Source organism: Cervus canadensis, chromosome X, assembly GCF_019320065.1.
Source record: "Cervus canadensis isolate Bull #8, Minnesota chromosome X, ASM1932006v1, whole genome shotgun sequence".
Lineage (NCBI taxonomy): Eukaryota > Metazoa > Chordata > Mammalia > Artiodactyla > Cervidae > Cervus > Cervus canadensis.
This window is the reverse complement of record NC_057419.1, coordinates 92,972,599-92,993,816: the sequence shown is the minus strand read 5'-3', so window position 1 is coordinate 92,993,816 and position 21,218 is coordinate 92,972,599. Positions and strand designations below refer to the sequence as shown.

Genomic DNA, 21,218 nt, shown 5'->3' with positions numbered 1-21,218 from the left:
AATTTGGAACCAGTCTGTTGTTCCATGTCCAGTTCTAACTGTTGCTTCTTGACCTGCATACAGACTTATCAGGAGGCAGGTCAGGTGGTCTGGTATTCCCATCTCTTTAAGAATTTTCCATAGTTTGTTGTGATCCACACAGTCCAAGGCTTTGGCATGGTCAATAAAGCAGAAGTAGGTGGTTTTCTGGAACTCTCTTGCTTTTTCGATGATCCAACAGATGTTGGCAATTTGATCTCTGGTTCCTCTGCCTTTTCTAAATCAGTAAATGGAAGTTACTTTGTGTTAATTCTTGGTATTAGAAGACCGCTAAGTTACTAGTGCTATGAGACAGATACTTTGTGTAAAGCTAATTGGACCCAAAGGAATCAAATCTATTATTTTGTAGTAATCATCTTATATTCATACCAATGTGGCTTCTCTGGTGCCTCAGTGGTAAAGAATCTGCCTGCCAATGCAGGAGATGAGGGTTCAATCCTTGGATTGGGAAGATACCCTGGATAAGGAAATGGCAGCCCATTCTAGTATTCTTGCCTGGGAAATCCCATGGGAAGAGGAGCCTGGTAGGCAATAGTCCACAGAGTTGCAATGAGTTGGCCATGACTGAGTGACTAAACAATAGTGACAGTTCATACCAACTAGGCCAGCAGGCTCAAACCATACACAGTACTTCTTTTCATAAATTTATAATGAAAGGTAAGTTTTCATTATTTTGAAGCAGTATTTCACAAAATCTTTGAGCATGCCACCTTTCCTAGCCTTAGTATATTAGCAAAATTAGTCATTCTTCAGGGTTTATAATGCTTATCAAATATCTGTGCAAGTCTTTTTCATGTACTCTTAAGCCCTTGTGTGTTAGTCGCTCCATCTTGTCTGACTCTAGGCACCCCTGGACTGTATGTAGCCCACCAGGCTCCTCTGTCCATTGAGATTGTCCAGGCAAGAATATTGGAGTAGGTTGCCACTTCCTCCTCCAGGGGATCTTTTTGATCCAGGGATAGAACCCAGGTCTCCTGCATTGGCAGGCGTATTCTTTGCCATCTGAGCCACCAGGGAGGCTCACTCTTAAGCCTTTAGATGTTGTCAAAATTAAATAAATCTTAAACAACCCAACCACAAATGTCTACTGATTAGTTTTCTTTGCTACTATGCTGTTCTGTAAACATTTAAATAAGCATTGGTTTCTTGTATATTTCAGGGACATGGTTCATCAGGAATTCCAGGCCCTCCTCCACCACCTCCACTGCCCGGTGCTGGCCCACCCCCACCTCCACCTCCACCTCCACCACCTCTACCCGGAGTAGGTCCCCCTCCTCCACCTCCTTTACCTGGGATGCCTGGAATACCACCACCACCGCCACTGTTTGGGGGACCTCCTCCACCACCTCCCCTTGGAGGAGTTCCTCCACCTCCGGGAATACCCCTCGAGCTGCCATATGGAATGAAGCAGAAAAAAGTATATACACCTGAGGTGTCCATGAAGAGGATCAATTGGTCAAAGGTAATGCTATGATTATAGTTTTTTGGCTTTGTCTAGCCATAGTTGGTCATTAACGTGTGAATGACGGTATTACTATATGTTGTTGTGGTTGTTTAGTTGCTAAGTCATGTCTGTACTGTGGACAGAGGAGCCTGGCAGGCTACAGTCCATGGGAGGTCACAAAATTACTCCATGTAACATTTAAGAACATGACCATTGATTCTTTTGCTTTTGCTTGTGAGTTCCCCATCTTATGTTCCTCTTTCATAACTAGAGAATTGGAAACTCCACAGGTAACTTGAAATTAACATAGAAGGCGAAAGGTAAATCAAAATGAAAATGGTATACAAAAAATAATTTTGATTCTTTTACCATTGTTAACTTTAATTGCTATAACATTCTTAAATATAACCTTTTTATTAATGAGCCCTTTTATCTTAGTTAATTTTGTTCTTAGAAATTTTGTTTTAGTTTTAAACTTTCAGATAGTGTGGAATCGCTGATAGTATTCAGTGTAGACATTAAAGTAATTGTTTTTTATATGATGTCTGAAAGATTTATTGAATGTTATTTTGTTTTATTATTATTCAATAACATGTCTTATGAAAAACTTATTATCTAGATTGACACAATCACCATTCAGTAGGAACTAAATGTAATGAAAATACAGTTGCATAGACCATCATCTGTGGAAATGGCTATTCCAAGAACATATCAGTGATATCTGACAGTATCTGTATATTAAATTGGTTTAATCAGAATAATGGTTAAATCAGTTATTTGTGCTTTGCTCAGAAGAGTAAATGAGATCTAAATGTTTTTGGAATGTAGCTATTTTTTATTACACATGATCAACCAAACTATAGGATCCAGAAGTTGCTGGCCCAGTTATCTGTGTGTAAATGTCATGATATGCTCATTTAGCAGTTAAGCATACAGTGTAATGGCACTTACAATCTCACAAAACATGATATGTAGTGGAAGATGCACAGTTCTAATATTGGATTTCAGTGCAGTGGCTAAGAGCACAATTCTGCAAAGCTAAGCTGCCCGAGTTTAAATCTCATCTTCGCCATTTACTAGCTTGGGCAGCTCCTGAAACATCCTAGGGCTCAGTTTCCTCATCTTTAACATGGAGATAATAACAGTTCCTTCTTCAGAGGATTATTCAGAGGATTAGATGAGATGAATTAATATGTGAAATCACTTAAAAGAGTGCTTGACACATAGGAGGTATGTAATTGTCAGCTGTTATGGTTATTGTCTGCAACCTAGTCAGTAAACATGGGAGAGTTATTCCTCTCAGTCTCAGTTTCCCCATTATTAAAATTCTAGGAGCAAGAAGAATGTATGTAAGTTGAGGGGAGGGATTTACTCAATTATTTTTTAAGATTCCTTCAAATAGAAGATTTTTTAACATGTAATTTGCTACATGGCCTATTGCTGTTGTGTACTTTTCTGTACACTAATAGAAAAGTCTGTGACATTCCTAATGATGTTTACTTAGAAAGTGTTGTTTCGATAGATCCTAAAATTGATTTAGTAGGTTGATGAATAAAGGTAATGTCATTCAACCTTGGTGAAAGTGAATTCTTTGAAAAAATAAATGCACAGTAATAATTTAGAGACCTCTCTTTGTTATTTTTGTTTTAGATTGAACCCAAAGAATTGTCTGAGAATTGTTTCTGGTTGAAAGTTAAGGAGGAGAAGTTTGAACATCCAGATCTCTTTGCAAAATTGGCACTGAATTTTGCTACCCAGATGAAAGGTATGTTTTATTTTTTTAATATAAAGTTCTTGTTCTGATATGTTGAATTCAGTGCTTTGCTAAAAATTTCCAGTAATGTGTAGGTGTATAGTTTGGGGTCAGAGTCAAATATATTAGATTGACCTATTAACTATATTTTACCCAGCAACTAAAAAATGATAGGTTTTTTTTCCTTTAAATTTTATTTTGCATAAGTATTATTATTCAACTGGAAATATGGGTTTTATTTTTATGATTTAAAATAAAATGTTTTAATTTTTTTATTGTTTACACTCCTCCGTTATAAAGTTATCATCTTTACTGAGAAGCAAAGGTGATGTATTTGTTGATTAACTGTGTAAGGGAAAATAATGTAACAGAATAGTAAGGACTCAGAAGTTTTCATGAAATTGAAATAAGACTGGTTTCATAGTGCTCATACAGTCTTACGTTTGTAATAATCCATTTGGTTTCTAAGGAAATTTTATACTTTTTTCTATAGGCAGATTTTTCTGGAATAATATAAAAATCTGGTAACTAATAAATATGTTTTATTGATTGATAATTGAGCACCTTTTTTATGATTAGGTCCTTAACCTCTATGAATGGCACACCTAATTTTGGTACTATGTAGGTAACTTCTCAATCTCATAATGAATCATCATGATTTGTGAACTTTTGCTATTTTAACATTGCTACTTTGCTAATTATTTCAGAACTGATAGCTTACTTAAGCGTAGGAGGTTTTTTCAGCCTGAGTGAGTCTTTACAACTAAGAAATTGATATATTCACACGCCCATGCCCTTGGAATTAGCACCTTTATCATTCATTTGTCTGATTTGTCACAACATGCCCTGGAATGTGAGAATGTGAATTTTGGAAGATTAGAGGGGGGGGAGGTGAAAATTATTCCTGTTCAGCCCTTCTAGCTTATCTTATGCAATGGAGGCGCTTGTGCTGTATCTGTTGTTCCTCATAGATTGAAGCTCACACATACACAGAAATCTGGAGCAAACTAGAATATTCTGAAGAATTTTGACATTTAAAAAATTCCTGCTAAAGTTTTTTTTTCCTTCATTTGCTGTTGTAAACTTCACATTTAAAAGATTCTTCAAGGACTCCAGAGATTACTATTTATTATAATCTGTTTTTTTCAATTGAAAAACTAAAATATGCTTATATCAAGGTATTAGTAATAATAATAAAAATATGCATGGTAAACATATCCCTTCAATCCCAGACTTACAGCTTCTTCCCCAGAAAAAAAACACTTACTGATTTCTCATATTGCCTCCTAGAAATAGTCTATGCCTATAGAAGTATATGTGTTTTTATCACTTTTTGTTTTTTGCTTCTTTCTGTTTTCACTTTATATATTTGAATATTATTCCACAGTAGTTTATGTTTATCTACTGTGTTCTTTTTACACAATGCATAGAATTCTGTCATATAGTCCCTGTCTGAATTTATGTAACCAATTACCTATTAATGGATATTGAGATTATTTCCAGTCTTTTGCTATTTCAAGCAATTTTGCAGTGAACATGTATCTACATATGTCTCTTTGTGCACATAGGACTTATTTGTAGGATAAATTTTAGAAGTGAAATTCTTAGATGAAATGAAATTTTGATAGATATTACCAAATTTCCTTCCAAAGAGTTTGTATTCATTTATAGTGTTACATCTAAAATATATGAGTACTTGTTTGCCTACAACCTTTGCCTGTCTCAGAGGTAAATGGCAAATCATCCATGTTACAATTTTTACTCCTTAAAAGTGTAGTAGTTTTTCTTCTCTTCAAAGTCAATTTTAACATCTTTTTCTGTGAACTTCTTCCTCTACTTCTTTGCACATTTTGTATTGAGCATTTATTGTTTTACTTATTGATGTATTTATATTGAGTCCCATGAGAATTATATGTTTCATAAAATTTTAGAGTCCATCTGGACCTTAGAAATGATTAAACCAAACTCTGTTTTACAAATGAACAAAGTGAAATTTGATACATGCAGGTTAATATAAAATGCGTTAGAGAGTTTCTCAAGGTATTGTGGTATAGTGGGAAAAGCCCAGGGCAAATGGAGTCACATATTTGTATTTCAACTGTGATACTAGTAACCTCTGAGACTGAATTTTCTCATCTATAAAATAAGAAAGGCTAATGTTTAACTAGTAGTATGAGAATTAAATAATGTCATGTATTTAAAGGACCCAGCATGGTGCTTGATACAGCAGGCACTCGATAAATATCAATTCCCCTTTCCTTTTGATTTAACATGATGCTGTGTGTGTGTGTGTGTGTGTGTGTGTGTGTGTGTATGTATGTATGTCTTCTTTTAATTATTGACACAATACAACTGTTAATTCAGCAAGACAATTTCCTGCTCATAGAGCCATTCACCTAGAGTAGAAGCCATTCTTATTCTGGTTACTAAACGATAATCAAACCAAATTAAAATCAAACAAAAGTTATGTAAAGGCTCTCATGTACTCACTGCTGAGAATTCTGCATTTCCATTTGTCTTAACTCTTATTCTCTGAATTTTCTATGTGCTATTACTACTACTTCTACTTTCCTAATTTAGAATCCCTGTCACTAAGTTGTGTCCGACTCTTTGACCCCATGGAATGTAGCACACCAGGCTCCTCTGTCCATAGTATTTTTCAGGCAAGAATACTGAAGTGGGTTGCCATTTCCTTCTCCAGGCGATCTTTCCAACCCAGGGGTCAAGCTTGTGTCTCCTGTGTCTTCTGCATTGCAGGCGTATTCTTTACCCACTGAACCATCAGGGAAGCCCTAATTTTGAATATTTGAGTCCAAATCTGGTTGGGAGCACCTTTGGGTACCATTACTTTTACTAAGATTTATTTCTGAAGGGACATTTAAAGGAACAATTATGCATCATAGCAAATTTTTAACACACACGTGTTCTCAATTGCTTCAGTCGTGTCTGACTCCTTATGACGCCATGGAGTATAACCCACCAGGATCCTCTGCCCATGGGATTCTCCAGGCAAGAACACTGGAGTGGGTTGCCATGCCCTCCTGCAGAGGATCTCCCCGACCCAGGGATCGAACCTACAACTCCATCTTCTGCATTTCAGGCAGATTCTTTACCCGTTGAGCCACCCGGGAAGCCCATATTTCATAGTCAAAACAAACTTGAATGATACATGCTTCCATTTATTTTAATAACTATTGTTTCATCTTAATTGTAACAGTTGAAATTCCTTGTCAATTGCAGTGCCTTGATTCATACTTGGTCAGTAGGTGGCAGGATCAGTAAGAAATCAGCTGGAGGCAGTGGCTCCAGGGAACTGAAATCACACAGCCCTGGCTTTCCTAGCTCCAAGGCACCACGTTTTTCCCCTATTCTGCTGCTGTTTGCTACTCTCCCAGCTGTATTCTGAAAAGAGCAACATATTCATTTCTAAGACCTAATTCCCAAACTCTTAGACCCAGTGTTCCAAAACCTCTGGGAAATTCCTCCACCTGTAAGAGGTTTGGAAAGCTCAAATTTCTGCTCTCCCTAAATGCACTGTAAAGCATTATTAGTCTGTGTTTTTAAAAAAATGTTTCACTTGAGTTTAAATTTGCTTTAGATTGCTAAATAGAAAGAAGCTTTAAAATAGGCTAGTTCTAATACCTGTTGTAAATAAATGTGTAAATATTTAATATGGAAAAGTACCATCATATTTTCTATTTGAATCACTTATTCTTAGAGTTGTAGAGAAAATTACTTTAAATTTCCTATTGTAATTCAAAGTATCTCTATCTTAGGAGAAGATGGATTTCTCATTTCATTTAATTTATATTTGTTGGTTATCCACTATGTATATCACAGGCTTCCCAGGTGATATTAGTGGTAAAGAGCCTGCCTACAAATGCAGGTTAGACGTAAGAGACATGGGTTCAAGCCCTGGGTCTTGAAGATTCTCTGGAGGAGGTCACGGCAAGCCACTCCAGTATTCTTGCCTGGAAAATCCCATGGACAGTGCAGCCTGGCAGGCTGCAGTCCATAGGGTCACACAGAGTTGGACATGACTGAAGTGACTTAGCACACATGTGCATACTCTATGTGTAAGGTCCTATAATAAATAGGAGGAAGATAAATGAATAAGGTCTTATCAAGATATCAAGGAACATATTTAGTAAGGAACAGAGAAAGAGGTATACTCCATTTAATCAATTTTTATTAAATATTAGACTAGCCACTTTTTAAAAGCCAAGGGAGCACAAAATGGAAAGAGTTAAATTTGAGCTGGTAAAATAGAGATCCCAGAGGGAGTATAATTTGAGTTAGGCCTTGAATTTTAAGGACAATTTCAATAGTGGGAGAAGGAGAGAAGGCATTCTAGGGAGAGAACAACATTAGCTAAATAGTAGGAAGGTGAAGTGCAACCTGTGTTGAAAGCACAACCTGTTGGTCTTGGACTTGGAGTGAAGGTGTTGAGGTGAACTTCACACTGAGGAAATGGGGTTTTGTTCTTTAAGCCTTAGTGGCCCAATAATTTGATGATTAACCATTGAGCAGGCCTTTGGCAGACATGTAGGTGATGGAAATTCACAGAGAGATGATGGACCATTGATTGTGAATCAACGCCAGTAGGCCAGACAATATGTGATAATATCCTGATGAGTATGAATTCTTAATCTCTATAGTTTCTCCCAGTTCCCAATCCTGTGTCCCCATGCTTACAATGTTTAGTCTCTTCTTACAAGCCTAATGATGCTATACGGCAAAGTAGATCTCAAAATGCTCTCTGTATTAATAAAGAAAAATGCATATAATACAGGTAGTTAGCAAAGACCCTGGACTTCTCTAGCAGCTCAGATGGTAAAGAATCTGACTGTAATGCCGGGGACCTGGGTTTGATCCGTGGGTGTCAAAGATCCCCTGGAGAAGGAATTGGCAACCCACTCCAGTATTCTTGCCTGGAGAATTCCATGGACAGAGGAACCTGGCGGGTTATAGTCCATAGGGTTGCCAAGAGTCTGACACAACTCAGCGACTAACACAACAACATACAGTACTTTTGACTATATGCCATAGATGTAACTGTTGGAATTTGGATATGTTTTCTAGTTTTATTTATTCTTCATATTGATGATATTTGGGGACATATAAACATTAAGGTTATAATAATAGTGCCATTTTTCTTAAAAACCTATAGTAATTATAGGTAATAATGATATTATATTAGTTAAAGTAATGATGGTTAATATTAACCAAGCTTAAAATAATAGTAAAATATGTAGATTATAACTGCTAATTCTAATTAGAATTTCTAGGGTTCTCTAGAGGCCTCAGGAGGAACAAAGATACTCTGTATGTGTAAGATGTAAGGAATTTCTTTGGTTTTAATGTTGCTTGGGGGAAATGTAAGAAATAAACATAGAAGGTTAATAAAATTTGGCTTCTTCAATAATATATTTCTATAGTTAAATTTAGCTTTAATAATAATAGAAAATTGAGATGTTATAAATATTTCAAATGCATATAAAGATTATTTTCAATGCTTGAGATATTAGGCTAGCTTCAAAATTATTGTGGAACTGAGTCTGAAGATGTATTTATGTAAAAGCTGTTTCCCTCTAGGATCATATTTTACATTGTATTTCTTAGTCTTAAAATCAGCTGGCTGCTTTTGAACATAACCACCCTTGTTTGATTGGTTAACACAATCTTATATGTTTAGTGGAAAAAACACCAAAAAAACTATTAATATGTAATTCATCTGTCTTTATAATATAGATATATAGATATAGACCAGATGCCATGATCTTAGCTTTCTGAATGTTGAGCTTTAAGCCAACTTTTTCACTCTCCTCTTTCACTTTCATCAAGAGGCTCTTTAGTTCTTCACTTTCTGTCATAAGGGAGGTGTCATTTGCATATCTGAGGTTATTGATAATTCTGCCGGCAATCTTGATTCCAGCTTCTGCTTCCTCTAACCCAGCATTTCTGATGATGTACTCTGCATATAAGTTAAATAAGCAAGGTGACAATACACAGCCTTGACGTACTCCTTTACCTATTTGGAACCAGTCTGTTGTTCCATGTCCCGTTCTAACTGTTCCTTCCTAACCTGCATACAGGTTTCTCAAGAGCCAGGTCAGGTGGTCTGGTATTCCCATCTCTTTCAGAATTTTCCACAGTTTATTGTGATCCACACAGTCAAAGGCTTTGGCATAGTCAATAAAGCAGAAATAGATGTTTTTTCTCTGGAGTTCTCTTGCTTTTTCGATGATCCAGCAGATGTTGGCAATTTGATCTCTGGTTCCTCTGCCTTTTCTAAAACCAGCTTGAACATCTGGAAGTTCACGGTTCATGTATTGCTGAAGCCTGGCTTGGAGAATTTTGAGCATTACTTTACTAGCGTGTGAGATGAGTGCAATTGTGTGGTAGTTTGAGCATTCTTTGGGATTGCTTTTGTTTGGGATTGGAATGAAAACGGATCTTTTCCAGTCCTGTGGCCACTGCTGAGTTTTCCAAATTTGCTGTCATATTGAGTGCAGCACTTTCACAGCATCATCTTTCAGGATTTGAAATAGCTCAACTGGAATTCCATCAACTTTACTACCTTTGTTTGTAGTGATGCTTCATAAGGCCCACTTGACTTCACATTCCAGGATGTCTGGCTCTAGGTGAGTGATCACACCATTGTGATTATCTGGGTCGTGAAGATCTTTTTTGTACAGTTCTTCTGTGTATTCTTGCCACCTCTTCCTAATATCTTCTGCTTCTTTTAGGTCCATACTATTTCTGTCCTTTATGGAGCCCATATGAGAGAAGCTGATAGTGGCTTGCTATTTCTTTCTCCAGGGGATTTTTCCCCACCCAGGGATTTCTTGCATTTTAAGCTGATCCTTTGCCACTAAGCCACCTGGGAAACCTCAAAAAGTGTGCATACTTTTGCATAATTTCATCATATATATATATGTGTTTGTGTGTGTGTGTGTGTGTGTGTGTGTGTGTGTGTGTGTGTGTGTACATCATCAGAAATGCTGGGCTGGAGGAGGCAGAAGCTGGAATCAAGATTGCCGGCAGAAATATCAATAATCTCAGATATGCAGATGACACCTCCCTTATGGCAGAAAGTGAAGAAGAACTAAAGAGCCTCTTGATGAAAGTGAGAGGAGAGTGAAAAAGTTGACTTAAAGCTTAACATTCAGAAAGCTAAGATCATGGCATCCAGTCCAATCATTTCATGGCAAATAGATGTGGAAGCAGTGGAAAAAGTTGCTGAGTTTATTTTCCTGGGTTCCAAAATCACTGTGGATGGTGATTGCAGATATGAATATAAAAGATGCTTACTCCTTGGAAGGAAAGTTATGACCAACCTAGACAGCATATTAAAAAGCAGAGACCTTACTTTGCCAACAAAGGTCTGTCTAGTCAAGGCTGTGGTTTTTCCTGTGGTCATGTATGGATGTGAGAGTTGGACTCTAAAGAACGATGAGCGCAGAAGTATTGATGCTTTTGAACTGTGGTGTTGGAGAGGACTCTTGAGAGTCCCTTGGACTGCACGGAGATCCAACCAGTGCATCCTAAAGCAGATTAGTCCTGGATTTTCATTGGAGGGACTAATGTTGAACCTGAAATTCCAATACTTTGGCCATGTGATGCAAAGTGCTGACTCATTTTAAAAGACCCTGATACTGGGAAGATTGAGGGTAGGAGAAGGGGATGATAGAGGATGAGATGGTTGGATGGCATCACCGACACAATGGACATGGGTTTTGTGGGGACTCTGGGAGTTGGTGATGGCCAGGGATGCCTGGTGTGCTGTGGTTCATGGGGTCACAAAGAGTTGGACATGACTGAGTGACTAACCTGAACCTGAATATTAGTTGCCTGTAGTTTCATAACAGATTATCCCCAAATTTAACAGCTTAAATGAGTACATATTTATCTTCTCACAGTTTCTAGCATCATGGCAGAGGTTAGCTGAGTCCTTTACCTCAAAATCTGTTATGTGACTGCCTATGAGGTGTTGTCAGGGTTTTAGTCTTATCTGAAGACTTGAATGGGGGATGATTTCAGTTCACCCATGTGATTTTTGACAGCATTCCTTTCTTCTAAGACTATTGAGCTGAAGTCCTCCATTTGTCTTACTGGCTTTTGTATGGAGACTGCCCTCAGTTCCTTGCTTCATTTGCTTCTCAGTAATGTAGCTCACAAAAGACAGGTTGCTTCATCAAATTGTGCACACCCATAAGAAGTAGAAGAAACAATCTTTTGTAACCTGATTTCATCATTGGAAGCAATTACCTAGGTCCAGCCCTGAAACACACGGTGAGGAAATTTACTCAAGGCCATGAATATCAGGAGGCAGGGGGCATTTGGGAGTCATTTCAGACGCTGCCTACCATATAGATTATTTATGAGTAGATTTCTCAATAATTACATGTGCTATGACATCTCTCTCCTTGATGAGTTCAAAAGAATACCAAGTGGTCTGTCTGCTTTCAGTCCTCTTGCATTGTCATTGGTTTTCTACAACCTACTCAGAAGTTTCTTTCTAAAATATAAATGGTCATGGCACTCCTACACTTGGAATCTTTCACTGACCGCCCATTGTCTTCTAGGGAACATCTAAACTCATCCTTTTCAAGGTCATTTGCCACTTCACTCCCTCTAAAATGTCCTTAGACCGAACTCTTTTATTCTGATAACTGAGATACAAGACTTTGCAACTTCAGTCCAAAGTTTCACCAGTTTTTCATTTAGATGACACTTTTGTTAGAATGCATTATAAGTCCCTTCATTCTTTTGACTCCATCAGACACTGAACTTATTGCAGCGAGGAAGAAATATTTCCATTTTGTTTACTGTTGATTCCCAGCATGTAGTACAGCTTCTGGGAAGTATGTGTGTTTGGTGAACAGGCAAGTTAATTACAGTCATGTGTACTGGTAGCTCAGTGCTAGCAAATCCACTTGCCGATGCAGGAGTCGTGGGTTTGATCCCTGTGTTGGGAAGATCCCCTGGAGTAGGGTTTGGCAACCCGCTCCAGTATTCTTGCCTGGAGAATCTCATGGACAGAGGAGAATGACAGGCCCATAGTGTTGCAGAAAGTCAGACATGACTGAGTGTTCCTGAGAATGTGAATATATATATGTATTTAGTTTCGTAGTACCAACCAAATAAAGTATGGGTGGTAACCCAAAATTTAGGCACATACTAAGAACTGCATGTGTCTTTAATGATTGATTCCGTGATACACACACACACACACACACACACACACACACACACATATATATAATAGAGTCTGTTTTCTGAAAATTCTTCTAACTAATTAAATACTAGAGAACTACGTAATTGAGTCTGGCTGTGGTAGTTTGTTAATTTGTCATTTAAGTTCCTATGATTTAGTAATTCACTTCATTTAGGGGTGTATATGTGTGTGTGTGCAACCACAGATTTTTTTTTGGGGGGGGTTTTGTCATACATTGATATGAATCAGCCATAGATTTACACGTATTCCCAGTCCCGATCCCCCCTCTCAACTCCCTCTCCACCGGATTCCTCTGGGTCTTCCCAGTGCACCAGGCCTGAGCACTTGTCTCATGCATCCCACCTGGGCTGGTGATCTGTTTCACCATAAATAGTATACATGCTGTTCTTTTGAAATATCCCACCCTCACATTCTCCCACAGAGTTCAAAAGTCTGTTCTGTACGTCTGTGTCTCTTTTTCTGTTTTGCATATAGGGTTATCGTTACCATCTTTCTAAATTCCATATATATGTGTTAGTATGCTGTAATGTTCTTTATCTTTCTGGCTTACTTCACTCTGTATAAGGGGCTCCAGTTTCATCCATCTCATTAGGACTGATTCAAATGAATTCTTTTTAACGGCTGAGTAATATTCCATGGTGTATATGTACCACAGCTTCCTTACCCATTCATCTGCTGATGGGCATCTAGGTTGCTTCCATGTCCTGGCTATTATAAACAGTGCTGCGATGAACATTGGGGTGCACGTGTCTCTTTCAGATCTGGTTTCCTCAGTGTGTATGCCCAGAAGTGGGATTGCTGGGTCATATGGCAGTTCTATTTCCAGTTTTTTAAGAAATCTCCACACTGTTTTCCATAGTGGCTGTACTAGTTTGCATTCCCACCAACAGTGTAAGAGGGTTCCCTTTTCTCCACACCCTCTCCAGCATTTATTGCTTGTAGACTTTTGGATAGCAGCCATCCTGACTGGCGTGTAATGGTACCTCATTGTGGTTTTGATTTGCATTTCTCTAATAATGAGTGATGTTGAGCATCTTTTCATGTGTTTGTTAGCCATCTGTATGTCTTCTTTGGAGAAATGTCTGTTTAGTTCTTTGGCCCATTTTTTGATTGGGTCATTTATTTTTCTGGAATTGAGCTGCAGGAGTTGCTTGTATATTTTTGAGATTAATCCTTTGTCTGTTTCTTCATTTGCTATTATTTTCTCCCAATCTGAGGGCTGTCTTTTCACCTTGCTTATAGTTTCCTTTGTAGTGCAAAAGCTTTTAAGTTTCATTAGGTCCCATTTGTTTAGTTTTGCTTTTATTTCCAGTATTCTGGGAGGTGGGTCATAGAGGATCTTGCTGTGATTTATGTCGGAGAGTGTTTTGCCTATGTTCTCCTCTAGGAGTTTTATAGTTTCTGGTCTTACATTTAGATCTTTAATCCATTTTGAGTTTATTTTTGTGTCTGGTGTTAGAAAGTGTTCTAGTTTCATTCTTTTACAAGTGGTTGACCAGTTTTCCCAGCACCACTTGTTAAAGAGGCAACCACAGATTTTTGTTTAAATTTTCAAACGTGAAAATTTGGTTTTTCCAATAGTGGCCTATGGTTGATTTAGTCAATAGTTTTAAAATTTATGGCTGGCCCACTTCAGTAAACAGAGGTGGATGTCTATTTCCTGATTTGTTGTTTGACCCTTTGGAAACTACTTAATTTCTTATTGTCTCTGTTTAAACAACTATACGCCTGCAATGCACATGTGGTTTGATCTCTGAATCCAGAAGATACCCTGGAGAAAGAAATGGCAACCCACTCCAGTATGCTTGCCTGGGAAATCCCCTGGACCGAGAAGCCTGGCAGGTTACAGTCCATGGGGTCCCTAAAGACTCAGGCATGACTTTGTGACTAAACAACAACAAAAGTAGAGTTATGATCAGTAAAGTAGAAAAACCATCAAACAGAATTTTGTGAGAGATAACTATCTGTCACAGACTCAACCAAACCAATAATTTTAGCAATTATAAATGTTAATATTTGTAGTGTACTTACTGTATGCCAGATACTTTAAGTGTTTTCCATGGATTGTTTCATTTAATTCTTTTATCTCTCTTATGCTGTAGACACTATGATTGTAGCCATTTTGCAGATAAGTAAATTGGAGTAGGAAATCAAACTCAAGCAGGATGATTTTGCAGCCCATGTGATCTTCACTTCTTTGCTCTGCTTACTCTGTGGGCAAAATCATGGGAATAGGGTGCGTTAGAGCCAGCCTGAATCCATAGCCTGTACTTTTTTCAACAGGACCGCAATCTCTTTGTTGTATGATTGTGCAGATAAAAGCTCTATTATCAGAGACCTCAATTCAAGATATACTTATCTGTCCCACATGACAAAGATAGTCTATTTATGTGATCTTTCCCTTTGAAATAATTTATTCTGTGTACTCAGTCCTACTTAGCTTATGGCATTAATCCATTACTGTTAATGCAACTCAGTAAAAGTACACTCAAAAAGTGACAGTACTCAATTTTCCCACTTAATAAACAAACACAATGTACATATGGTGTGTTGAAAAGCATAGCTCGCAATATAAAACTTATCTAGAAAGAATGAAAATATATTGAAATTCTTCGCCAGTCTTGGCTAAGTTCTCTACATATTTGTGGTCTGCCTTTAGTTTATCCATGGCCCAATATTAATACTAATCTGATATCTCCCTGCCCCCCCCAATACCATTTCCTCATGCTCTTTATCATGTGTTGATACTGGCTTAAGGATCATATTTTTAATTGAAATTAATTTTATAAGAACCTAAACAAAGTAGGTGATGCATTCAAATGGCAAATATAAGTATTATGAATTATCAATGTCCCCTCCATGGGAATGGCTTACTGAGAGTTGACTGTGTCTGGCTTCATGTGATAAGAATAGACTGATAACATGCTCCTGGCAGTGTGGGAGCAATGTGTGGTTTCCTGGCATGTAATTGCTTTTAATAGAAAGCAGCCAAAGTAACTGCTGTTTGACATGTGATGCTATTAGGATATTTGTAGCTTTCTTTGATAAAAGAAGCTGGTGTGATTAGATACCTTTTGTTCCATTAACTGCATTAATAAAGATGCTATAGCTCCTCTCTTAGGTTTTACGTACTATTTACTGTTTCAGTACCAATCAGATCACATTCTTGTTAATTATTGTCATTTTTATTCTATTTCACATGCTTTTGTTTTCTCAATGCTGACAGTTTAAGTATTTAAATAATTGTATTATCAAATGTTAATATGTCTGTATGATAGATCAGAACATGGTCCTAAAATCTTTTGTATCATAATTTTATAGACATTCATTTTATTAATCATCATTTGGCATTACATAGCTTCTTAATCCATTTTAGGGCATAAACTGAACACATATGATGAGAAAATTATATGAAATTAATTTCTTAGATTTGAAACAGGATTTGTAGACGTATCTAGTCCTTGTGCTTCCCTGGTGGCTCGGATGGTAAAGTAGCAGCCTGAAATGTGGGAGACCTGGATTCCATCCCTGGGTCGGGAAAATCCCCTGGAGATGGGAATGGCAACCCACTCCAGTATTCTTGCCTGGAGAATTCCATGGACAGAGGAGCCTGGTGGACTATAATCCATGAAGTCACAAACAGTTGGATATGACTGAGCGACTTTCACTAGCCCTTTAAAAAATATTTCTGAGATATAGTTTAACTAAAGGGTTCCTTTGGAATTTAAAATTCTTTAAAAATTTAGAATTCTTTAACTTTTCCTAAGATGACTTCTAATTAGCCACATAGTTTTTTAGAATCACTTATATATATATATATATGAAAGCAGTGGGATTTTTCATATTCTGCTTGTCATTTGGTTTACTGATGTTGTCTCTCATCTTTATAAAAAGATGATGCTATCCACTATAATTAATAGTCCATGATACTATTTTGATTTCCATGGTAGTGATATTTTTAAGCTGATCATTTCATCAGTTTTTGCCTAATGTGTCTTATGACCAATGATGCTCATTTATGATGACAGTGAGTTTGAGGTAGAGTTTGTATCCATAGTGTACAAACAAGATAACCAACTCAGTAAGCCTTGCATGCTTGATCTTGGTTTGATATTTAAGCAATGTAATGACAAAGATAGCTGTCAGCTCTTTTAAACAGCCTTTTCTATGGTAGATATGAATTTGATAGCATTAGCTTTTTGTAGTAGCAGTGCCTGACAACAGCTTCATACTGTAGAATTCTTGAGTTGTCTAGTGTTGAAGACTTACAAAAGTGCTTTTTTAATTTAGTACTTTACCAGATCAGGACATATCCATATATTATTAATTGTTTGGGGAAAAAAAGCAAGCCAATAAATTCTTAATTTTGGTCTTTTCAGCAACATAACTGAATATATTTTAACTAAGCTTTTGTTGAGAGAGTAACTTATACAAAGCCTTTTCATCATTGTTTTAATATTATGGTATCATTTTTCACTTTGTTTTAATGATAGTCTACATCTTTTAATACCTTCAGAGACATTGAGGCTTCCTTGGTGGGCAGATTGTAGTTGTGCCTTGACATTTATGTATTGCATAATGTTTGCTTGGGAGTTATTACCAGTAAATAAGTTTATTAAATTAGGCATTAGTTAGGACTTAATAAAATAAGTCTTAAGAGTTTACTCTGATTTGTTATGAATATTACAAGTGACTATAAATGGGTAATCTTTTTTTTTTTTTTTTTTACAATTTAGTATTTATGAGATGTATGTGACAGCTGTCAGTTCTTTCGTGAAATAGAATTGAATGTATAGAACTTTCGGGAGTATAAGTGGAAGGCAAAGGCATTTAAATGTTTTATATTTTCATAGTGGTCTTTTTCTTGCATTTCAGAATCTTTAGCTCAGGCCTGTTTGTGTGTGTGTGTGTGTGTGTGTGTGTGTGTGTGTTTTTAATTAGGAGTAAGAAACAAATGAAACTATGAAAACAACCTTCCTTTGGAAAGATTTACTCTGGCTTGTTTAAAGATTTTTTCAAAGATAATTTTAAACCTTTGTTGGTGGAGAGAAAAATGTGCTCTTGGCCTTTGGAAAACCCATATTGGTCCTCTCTCACACCTTAAGTTTCTTCTGGACTGTACAGAAAACTTTATTTACTATTGAATTTCTTCATAGTCTTAAGGATTACAATGGATTTGTCCTGTTTGGAGTGTTATTTAAGTTGTGAGACTCTCTTTTTGTAGATTGTCTTAATTCCCTCATCCCCAGTTTTTTCCATTGTAGCAATGGCAATATTGTTGGTAAGGGTCCAACAAACACCTTAGGATTGATATGGTTAGGATTGCAATGGTGGTGTTAGTCGCTCAGTCATGTCCAACTATTTGCGACCCCATGGACTGTAGCCTGCCACGCTCCTCTGTCCATGGAATTCTTCAAGCAAGAATACTGGAGTGGGTAGCCATTCCCTTCTCGAGGGGATCTCAAATTCATTCATGAACATGGTAGATTCAGTTTGATCTGTGAGCATTCTGTTGACTGGTTGCCAAGGGTACTCTGCATTTCTTTTGACAACCAGGAATATACATATGAACTAGAACGTCAGTGTTTATCTAATAGTAGAATATGGATGCTGACAGAGAAGATATGATTCATAAAGCGTTTGTTACATACCACACATTCTTCTGAACTTTTTACATGTATTAAAGTGTTTAATTAATCCTCAGGAAACAAATGTATGTGATGATGTTCTTATCTCTTATTCTGTAGATAACTGAGTCAGTGACTTGCTCAAAGGTAACAAGGATTGTAGTTGACTGACATGAAAACTGACATGAAAAACTCTTAACAGAAGTTGCTGCTGATGTTTTAAGCCCTCCTATTATGTATTAATTCTTACCAAAAAGTCTTTCCCACTATAACTGCTCTATAGGAAGACTTTCAGAATTCCTTTATTAGACATTGCTATGTCTAACAAAGATCACAATGATGAATTTTAACACAATAACTAAAATACTGATGTTCTATATGCAGTCATTCCACACACTCCAATGTCCTGGCAACTATGTTAGTTTCTGCATGGAAAGTTTAATTGGTTTCAAGGTGAATTTCCTTAATGGCAGCATTCAGGATAAAATGTGTTCAGAAATATTCAAAGCAACTTGATTCTAGGTAATGACTGATTGATTTCATTATTCATAGTGTGCAACTATCAATATGTTACAAATGCATATATTATTCATTATACTGATGTATCAAATCCCATTTATATAACCTCTTTCGCTGATTCAAATTTAAAATATTTTATGTAAACCCTCTAATCAAACCTTAATTCAAAATTGGGAAGTGCAAAAAACTTGAAGGGAATGCCCATTGGACACCAAACATTGTAGCAGGCCAGTAATGTTGGGCATTTAATAAATGCTTTTTATTAATATAAATGATCAGGTTTCATACAAAAAATAAAAATGACATAGCATCATTTCAATTTAATATATATTTGACAAAAATTGTTATAAAATTAAACTTTACAGTCTTCTAAATGGTTTACACATTTTCAGTAAGTTGACTAAAGCTTTCAATTCAAAACAGTATAAAAATATTTGTTGATAAGTTGACATATTGATTCCTTTCAGTCAAAATACATGTCATGCTTGCAACTGTTACACAGACACTTCCTAGCAGACATTTGGAATTGACCTTGAAACTCAAAACCCCACACTTCAAAAGACTATTAGGAAAGCATTAATATTTACGTTATAGGTGTGAAATATAATTTAGCTCCCTGTATTTATAGAAGTCAGATGACCTGGAGGCCTCCAGGAAGAGAGAACATTACTGACAGAATCTAACCCTCTCCTTTTAGTAGGGTAGGGAATAATGATCAATATATAAATACTATATCAAATGCAAGACATAGTGATATTTGTTAAGAATCCTCAGCTTTTAATAAAACAGTGAATGCTGCCATTAAGGAAATTCACCTTGAAACCAATTAAACTTTCCATGCAGAAACTAACATAGTTGCCAGGATATTGGAGTCTGTGGAATGACTGCATATAGAACATCAGTATTTTAGTTATCGTGTTAAAATTCATCATTGTGATCTTTGTAGAAGAAATGAAAATATGCTCTGCTTTGTTATTTATATTATATATATCTGAATGATAGAAGTAGAAAATTTAAGCAATGACTGTTTTAGTAATGCTTTCACTCTTTAGGATATGTGCCCTGAAATCTATAGTTAAAGCAGCCTATTTCCTTTACTATATAGACGTGGAGAACTGGGGCACATGTAACATTGGACAGATCTTTGCCAGTCAAAATAGACAGTATTTTGATGTACTAATAACTTTTAGTGAAGGTACCAGTTATGAGTTAAATACACCATCTAATAGCCTTAATATATTATGCTAACCACTGTACAGAATTTGCCAGTTGATGACAATGAATTTTCCAAAAGATATTCAATGTTAATCTCCATTACTAAGCAGTGGTTTTTTTGAGACTAAATTTTAGTGAAAGATGACATAATTGTTTTTTTTTTAACCTTCTTGATAATAATGTGTATAAATTCAATATAACCAAACTTTTTTTTTTCTTTTTGGAGACAGTTTATTTTATTTTATTTTTTTCAGAATAGGAAATCTTTAATGTAATTGCTCCATAAAAGTTTTCATAGTTTGAACTTTCTTGTGTTCTGTTTTTTTAAATTATTTATTTATTTTACTTTACAACTTTCTAAAATGGTCCTGTTTTCACATATTTACCTCAGGCATGTACATCTCCTCTCTCCCAGTGAACCCAGATAACTTTGCATAGTCAACATAGTGACAAATTTATATTTCACAAATCTTGAGTCCACTGATGCTTGGGTATTGGGAGCTATATTTCCATATGCAGGTATTAATAAGTGACCTATATGGAGATTAATTTATTGTAGAAATGAGATAGCAGCATTATTCTAGCTGTTCCTCCAAACTGCCATTGAGACTATGTCTTCCTTGTCTTATTTGCTATCGTATGCTCTACACTTCTAGCTTTCTCAGAATACTTATTGTTCCATTAGGCCTGTGACCCACGAATGAGTAACTGAATTCTCAGTGGTGGAAAAGGATTTTGTTTATCTTGTTTTGTCATGACAGCATCCTTGTACTCCTGCATTTTGGTTATTTTTTTCTACTAGGATTTCCTAGGATCTAAATTATTTATTGTTGTTGGGTAGACACACTTAAACTATTAGGTGTTAACTGGACCACTGTATTCTATGATGCACAGTATTTTCCAGAAACTATCTGCTTAGTTATTGTCACATTTCTGCCCTGTTTTTATCTGAGTTCTCTTGTTGCTTCCTAAAACTCAGTACGATGAAAAAGTTCCAGTGGACTTTGGACTCGACCTGTGATTTGGAAATGACAGTGAAAACGGCAGCAGTTAAGAGTATCCAATAAAAGGAAATTCATAAGAAAGACTGATATGCTTGTCACCTCGCTATGGCATTTGGTTTACAGAATTAATACAGTAATAGAATTTTTTTTTTTGAGGGGACTGCTTATATTTTCTCAGACGTTTTTTAAAATTTGTTTTCAAGAAGTATATAGTACCATCTTTCTAAATTCCATATGTATGTGTTAGTATGCTGAAATGTTCTTTATCTTTCTGGCTTACTTCACTCTGTATAATGGGCTCCAGTTTCATCCATCTCATTAGAACTGATTCAAATGAATTCTTTTTAACGGCTGAGTAATATTCCATGGTGTATAT

At 36.3% G+C, this 21,218-nt stretch overlaps 1 protein-coding gene across 2 annotated transcripts in view; it reads left to right on the top strand.

The window, feature by feature from the left end:
- Window positions 1–21,218, top strand: part of DIAPH2 (diaphanous related formin 2) — a 932,191-nt gene that overhangs the window by 312,345 nt on the left and 598,628 nt on the right. For both annotated transcript variants that reach the window (XM_043457771.1, XM_043457769.1), the window contains 2 exons: window positions 1,199–1,501; window positions 3,134–3,248. In XM_043457771.1, the coding sequence (XP_043313706.1) occupies window positions 1,199–1,501; window positions 3,134–3,248 (418 nt within the window). The remainder of the gene's footprint in view (window positions 1–1,198; window positions 1,502–3,133; window positions 3,249–21,218) is intronic.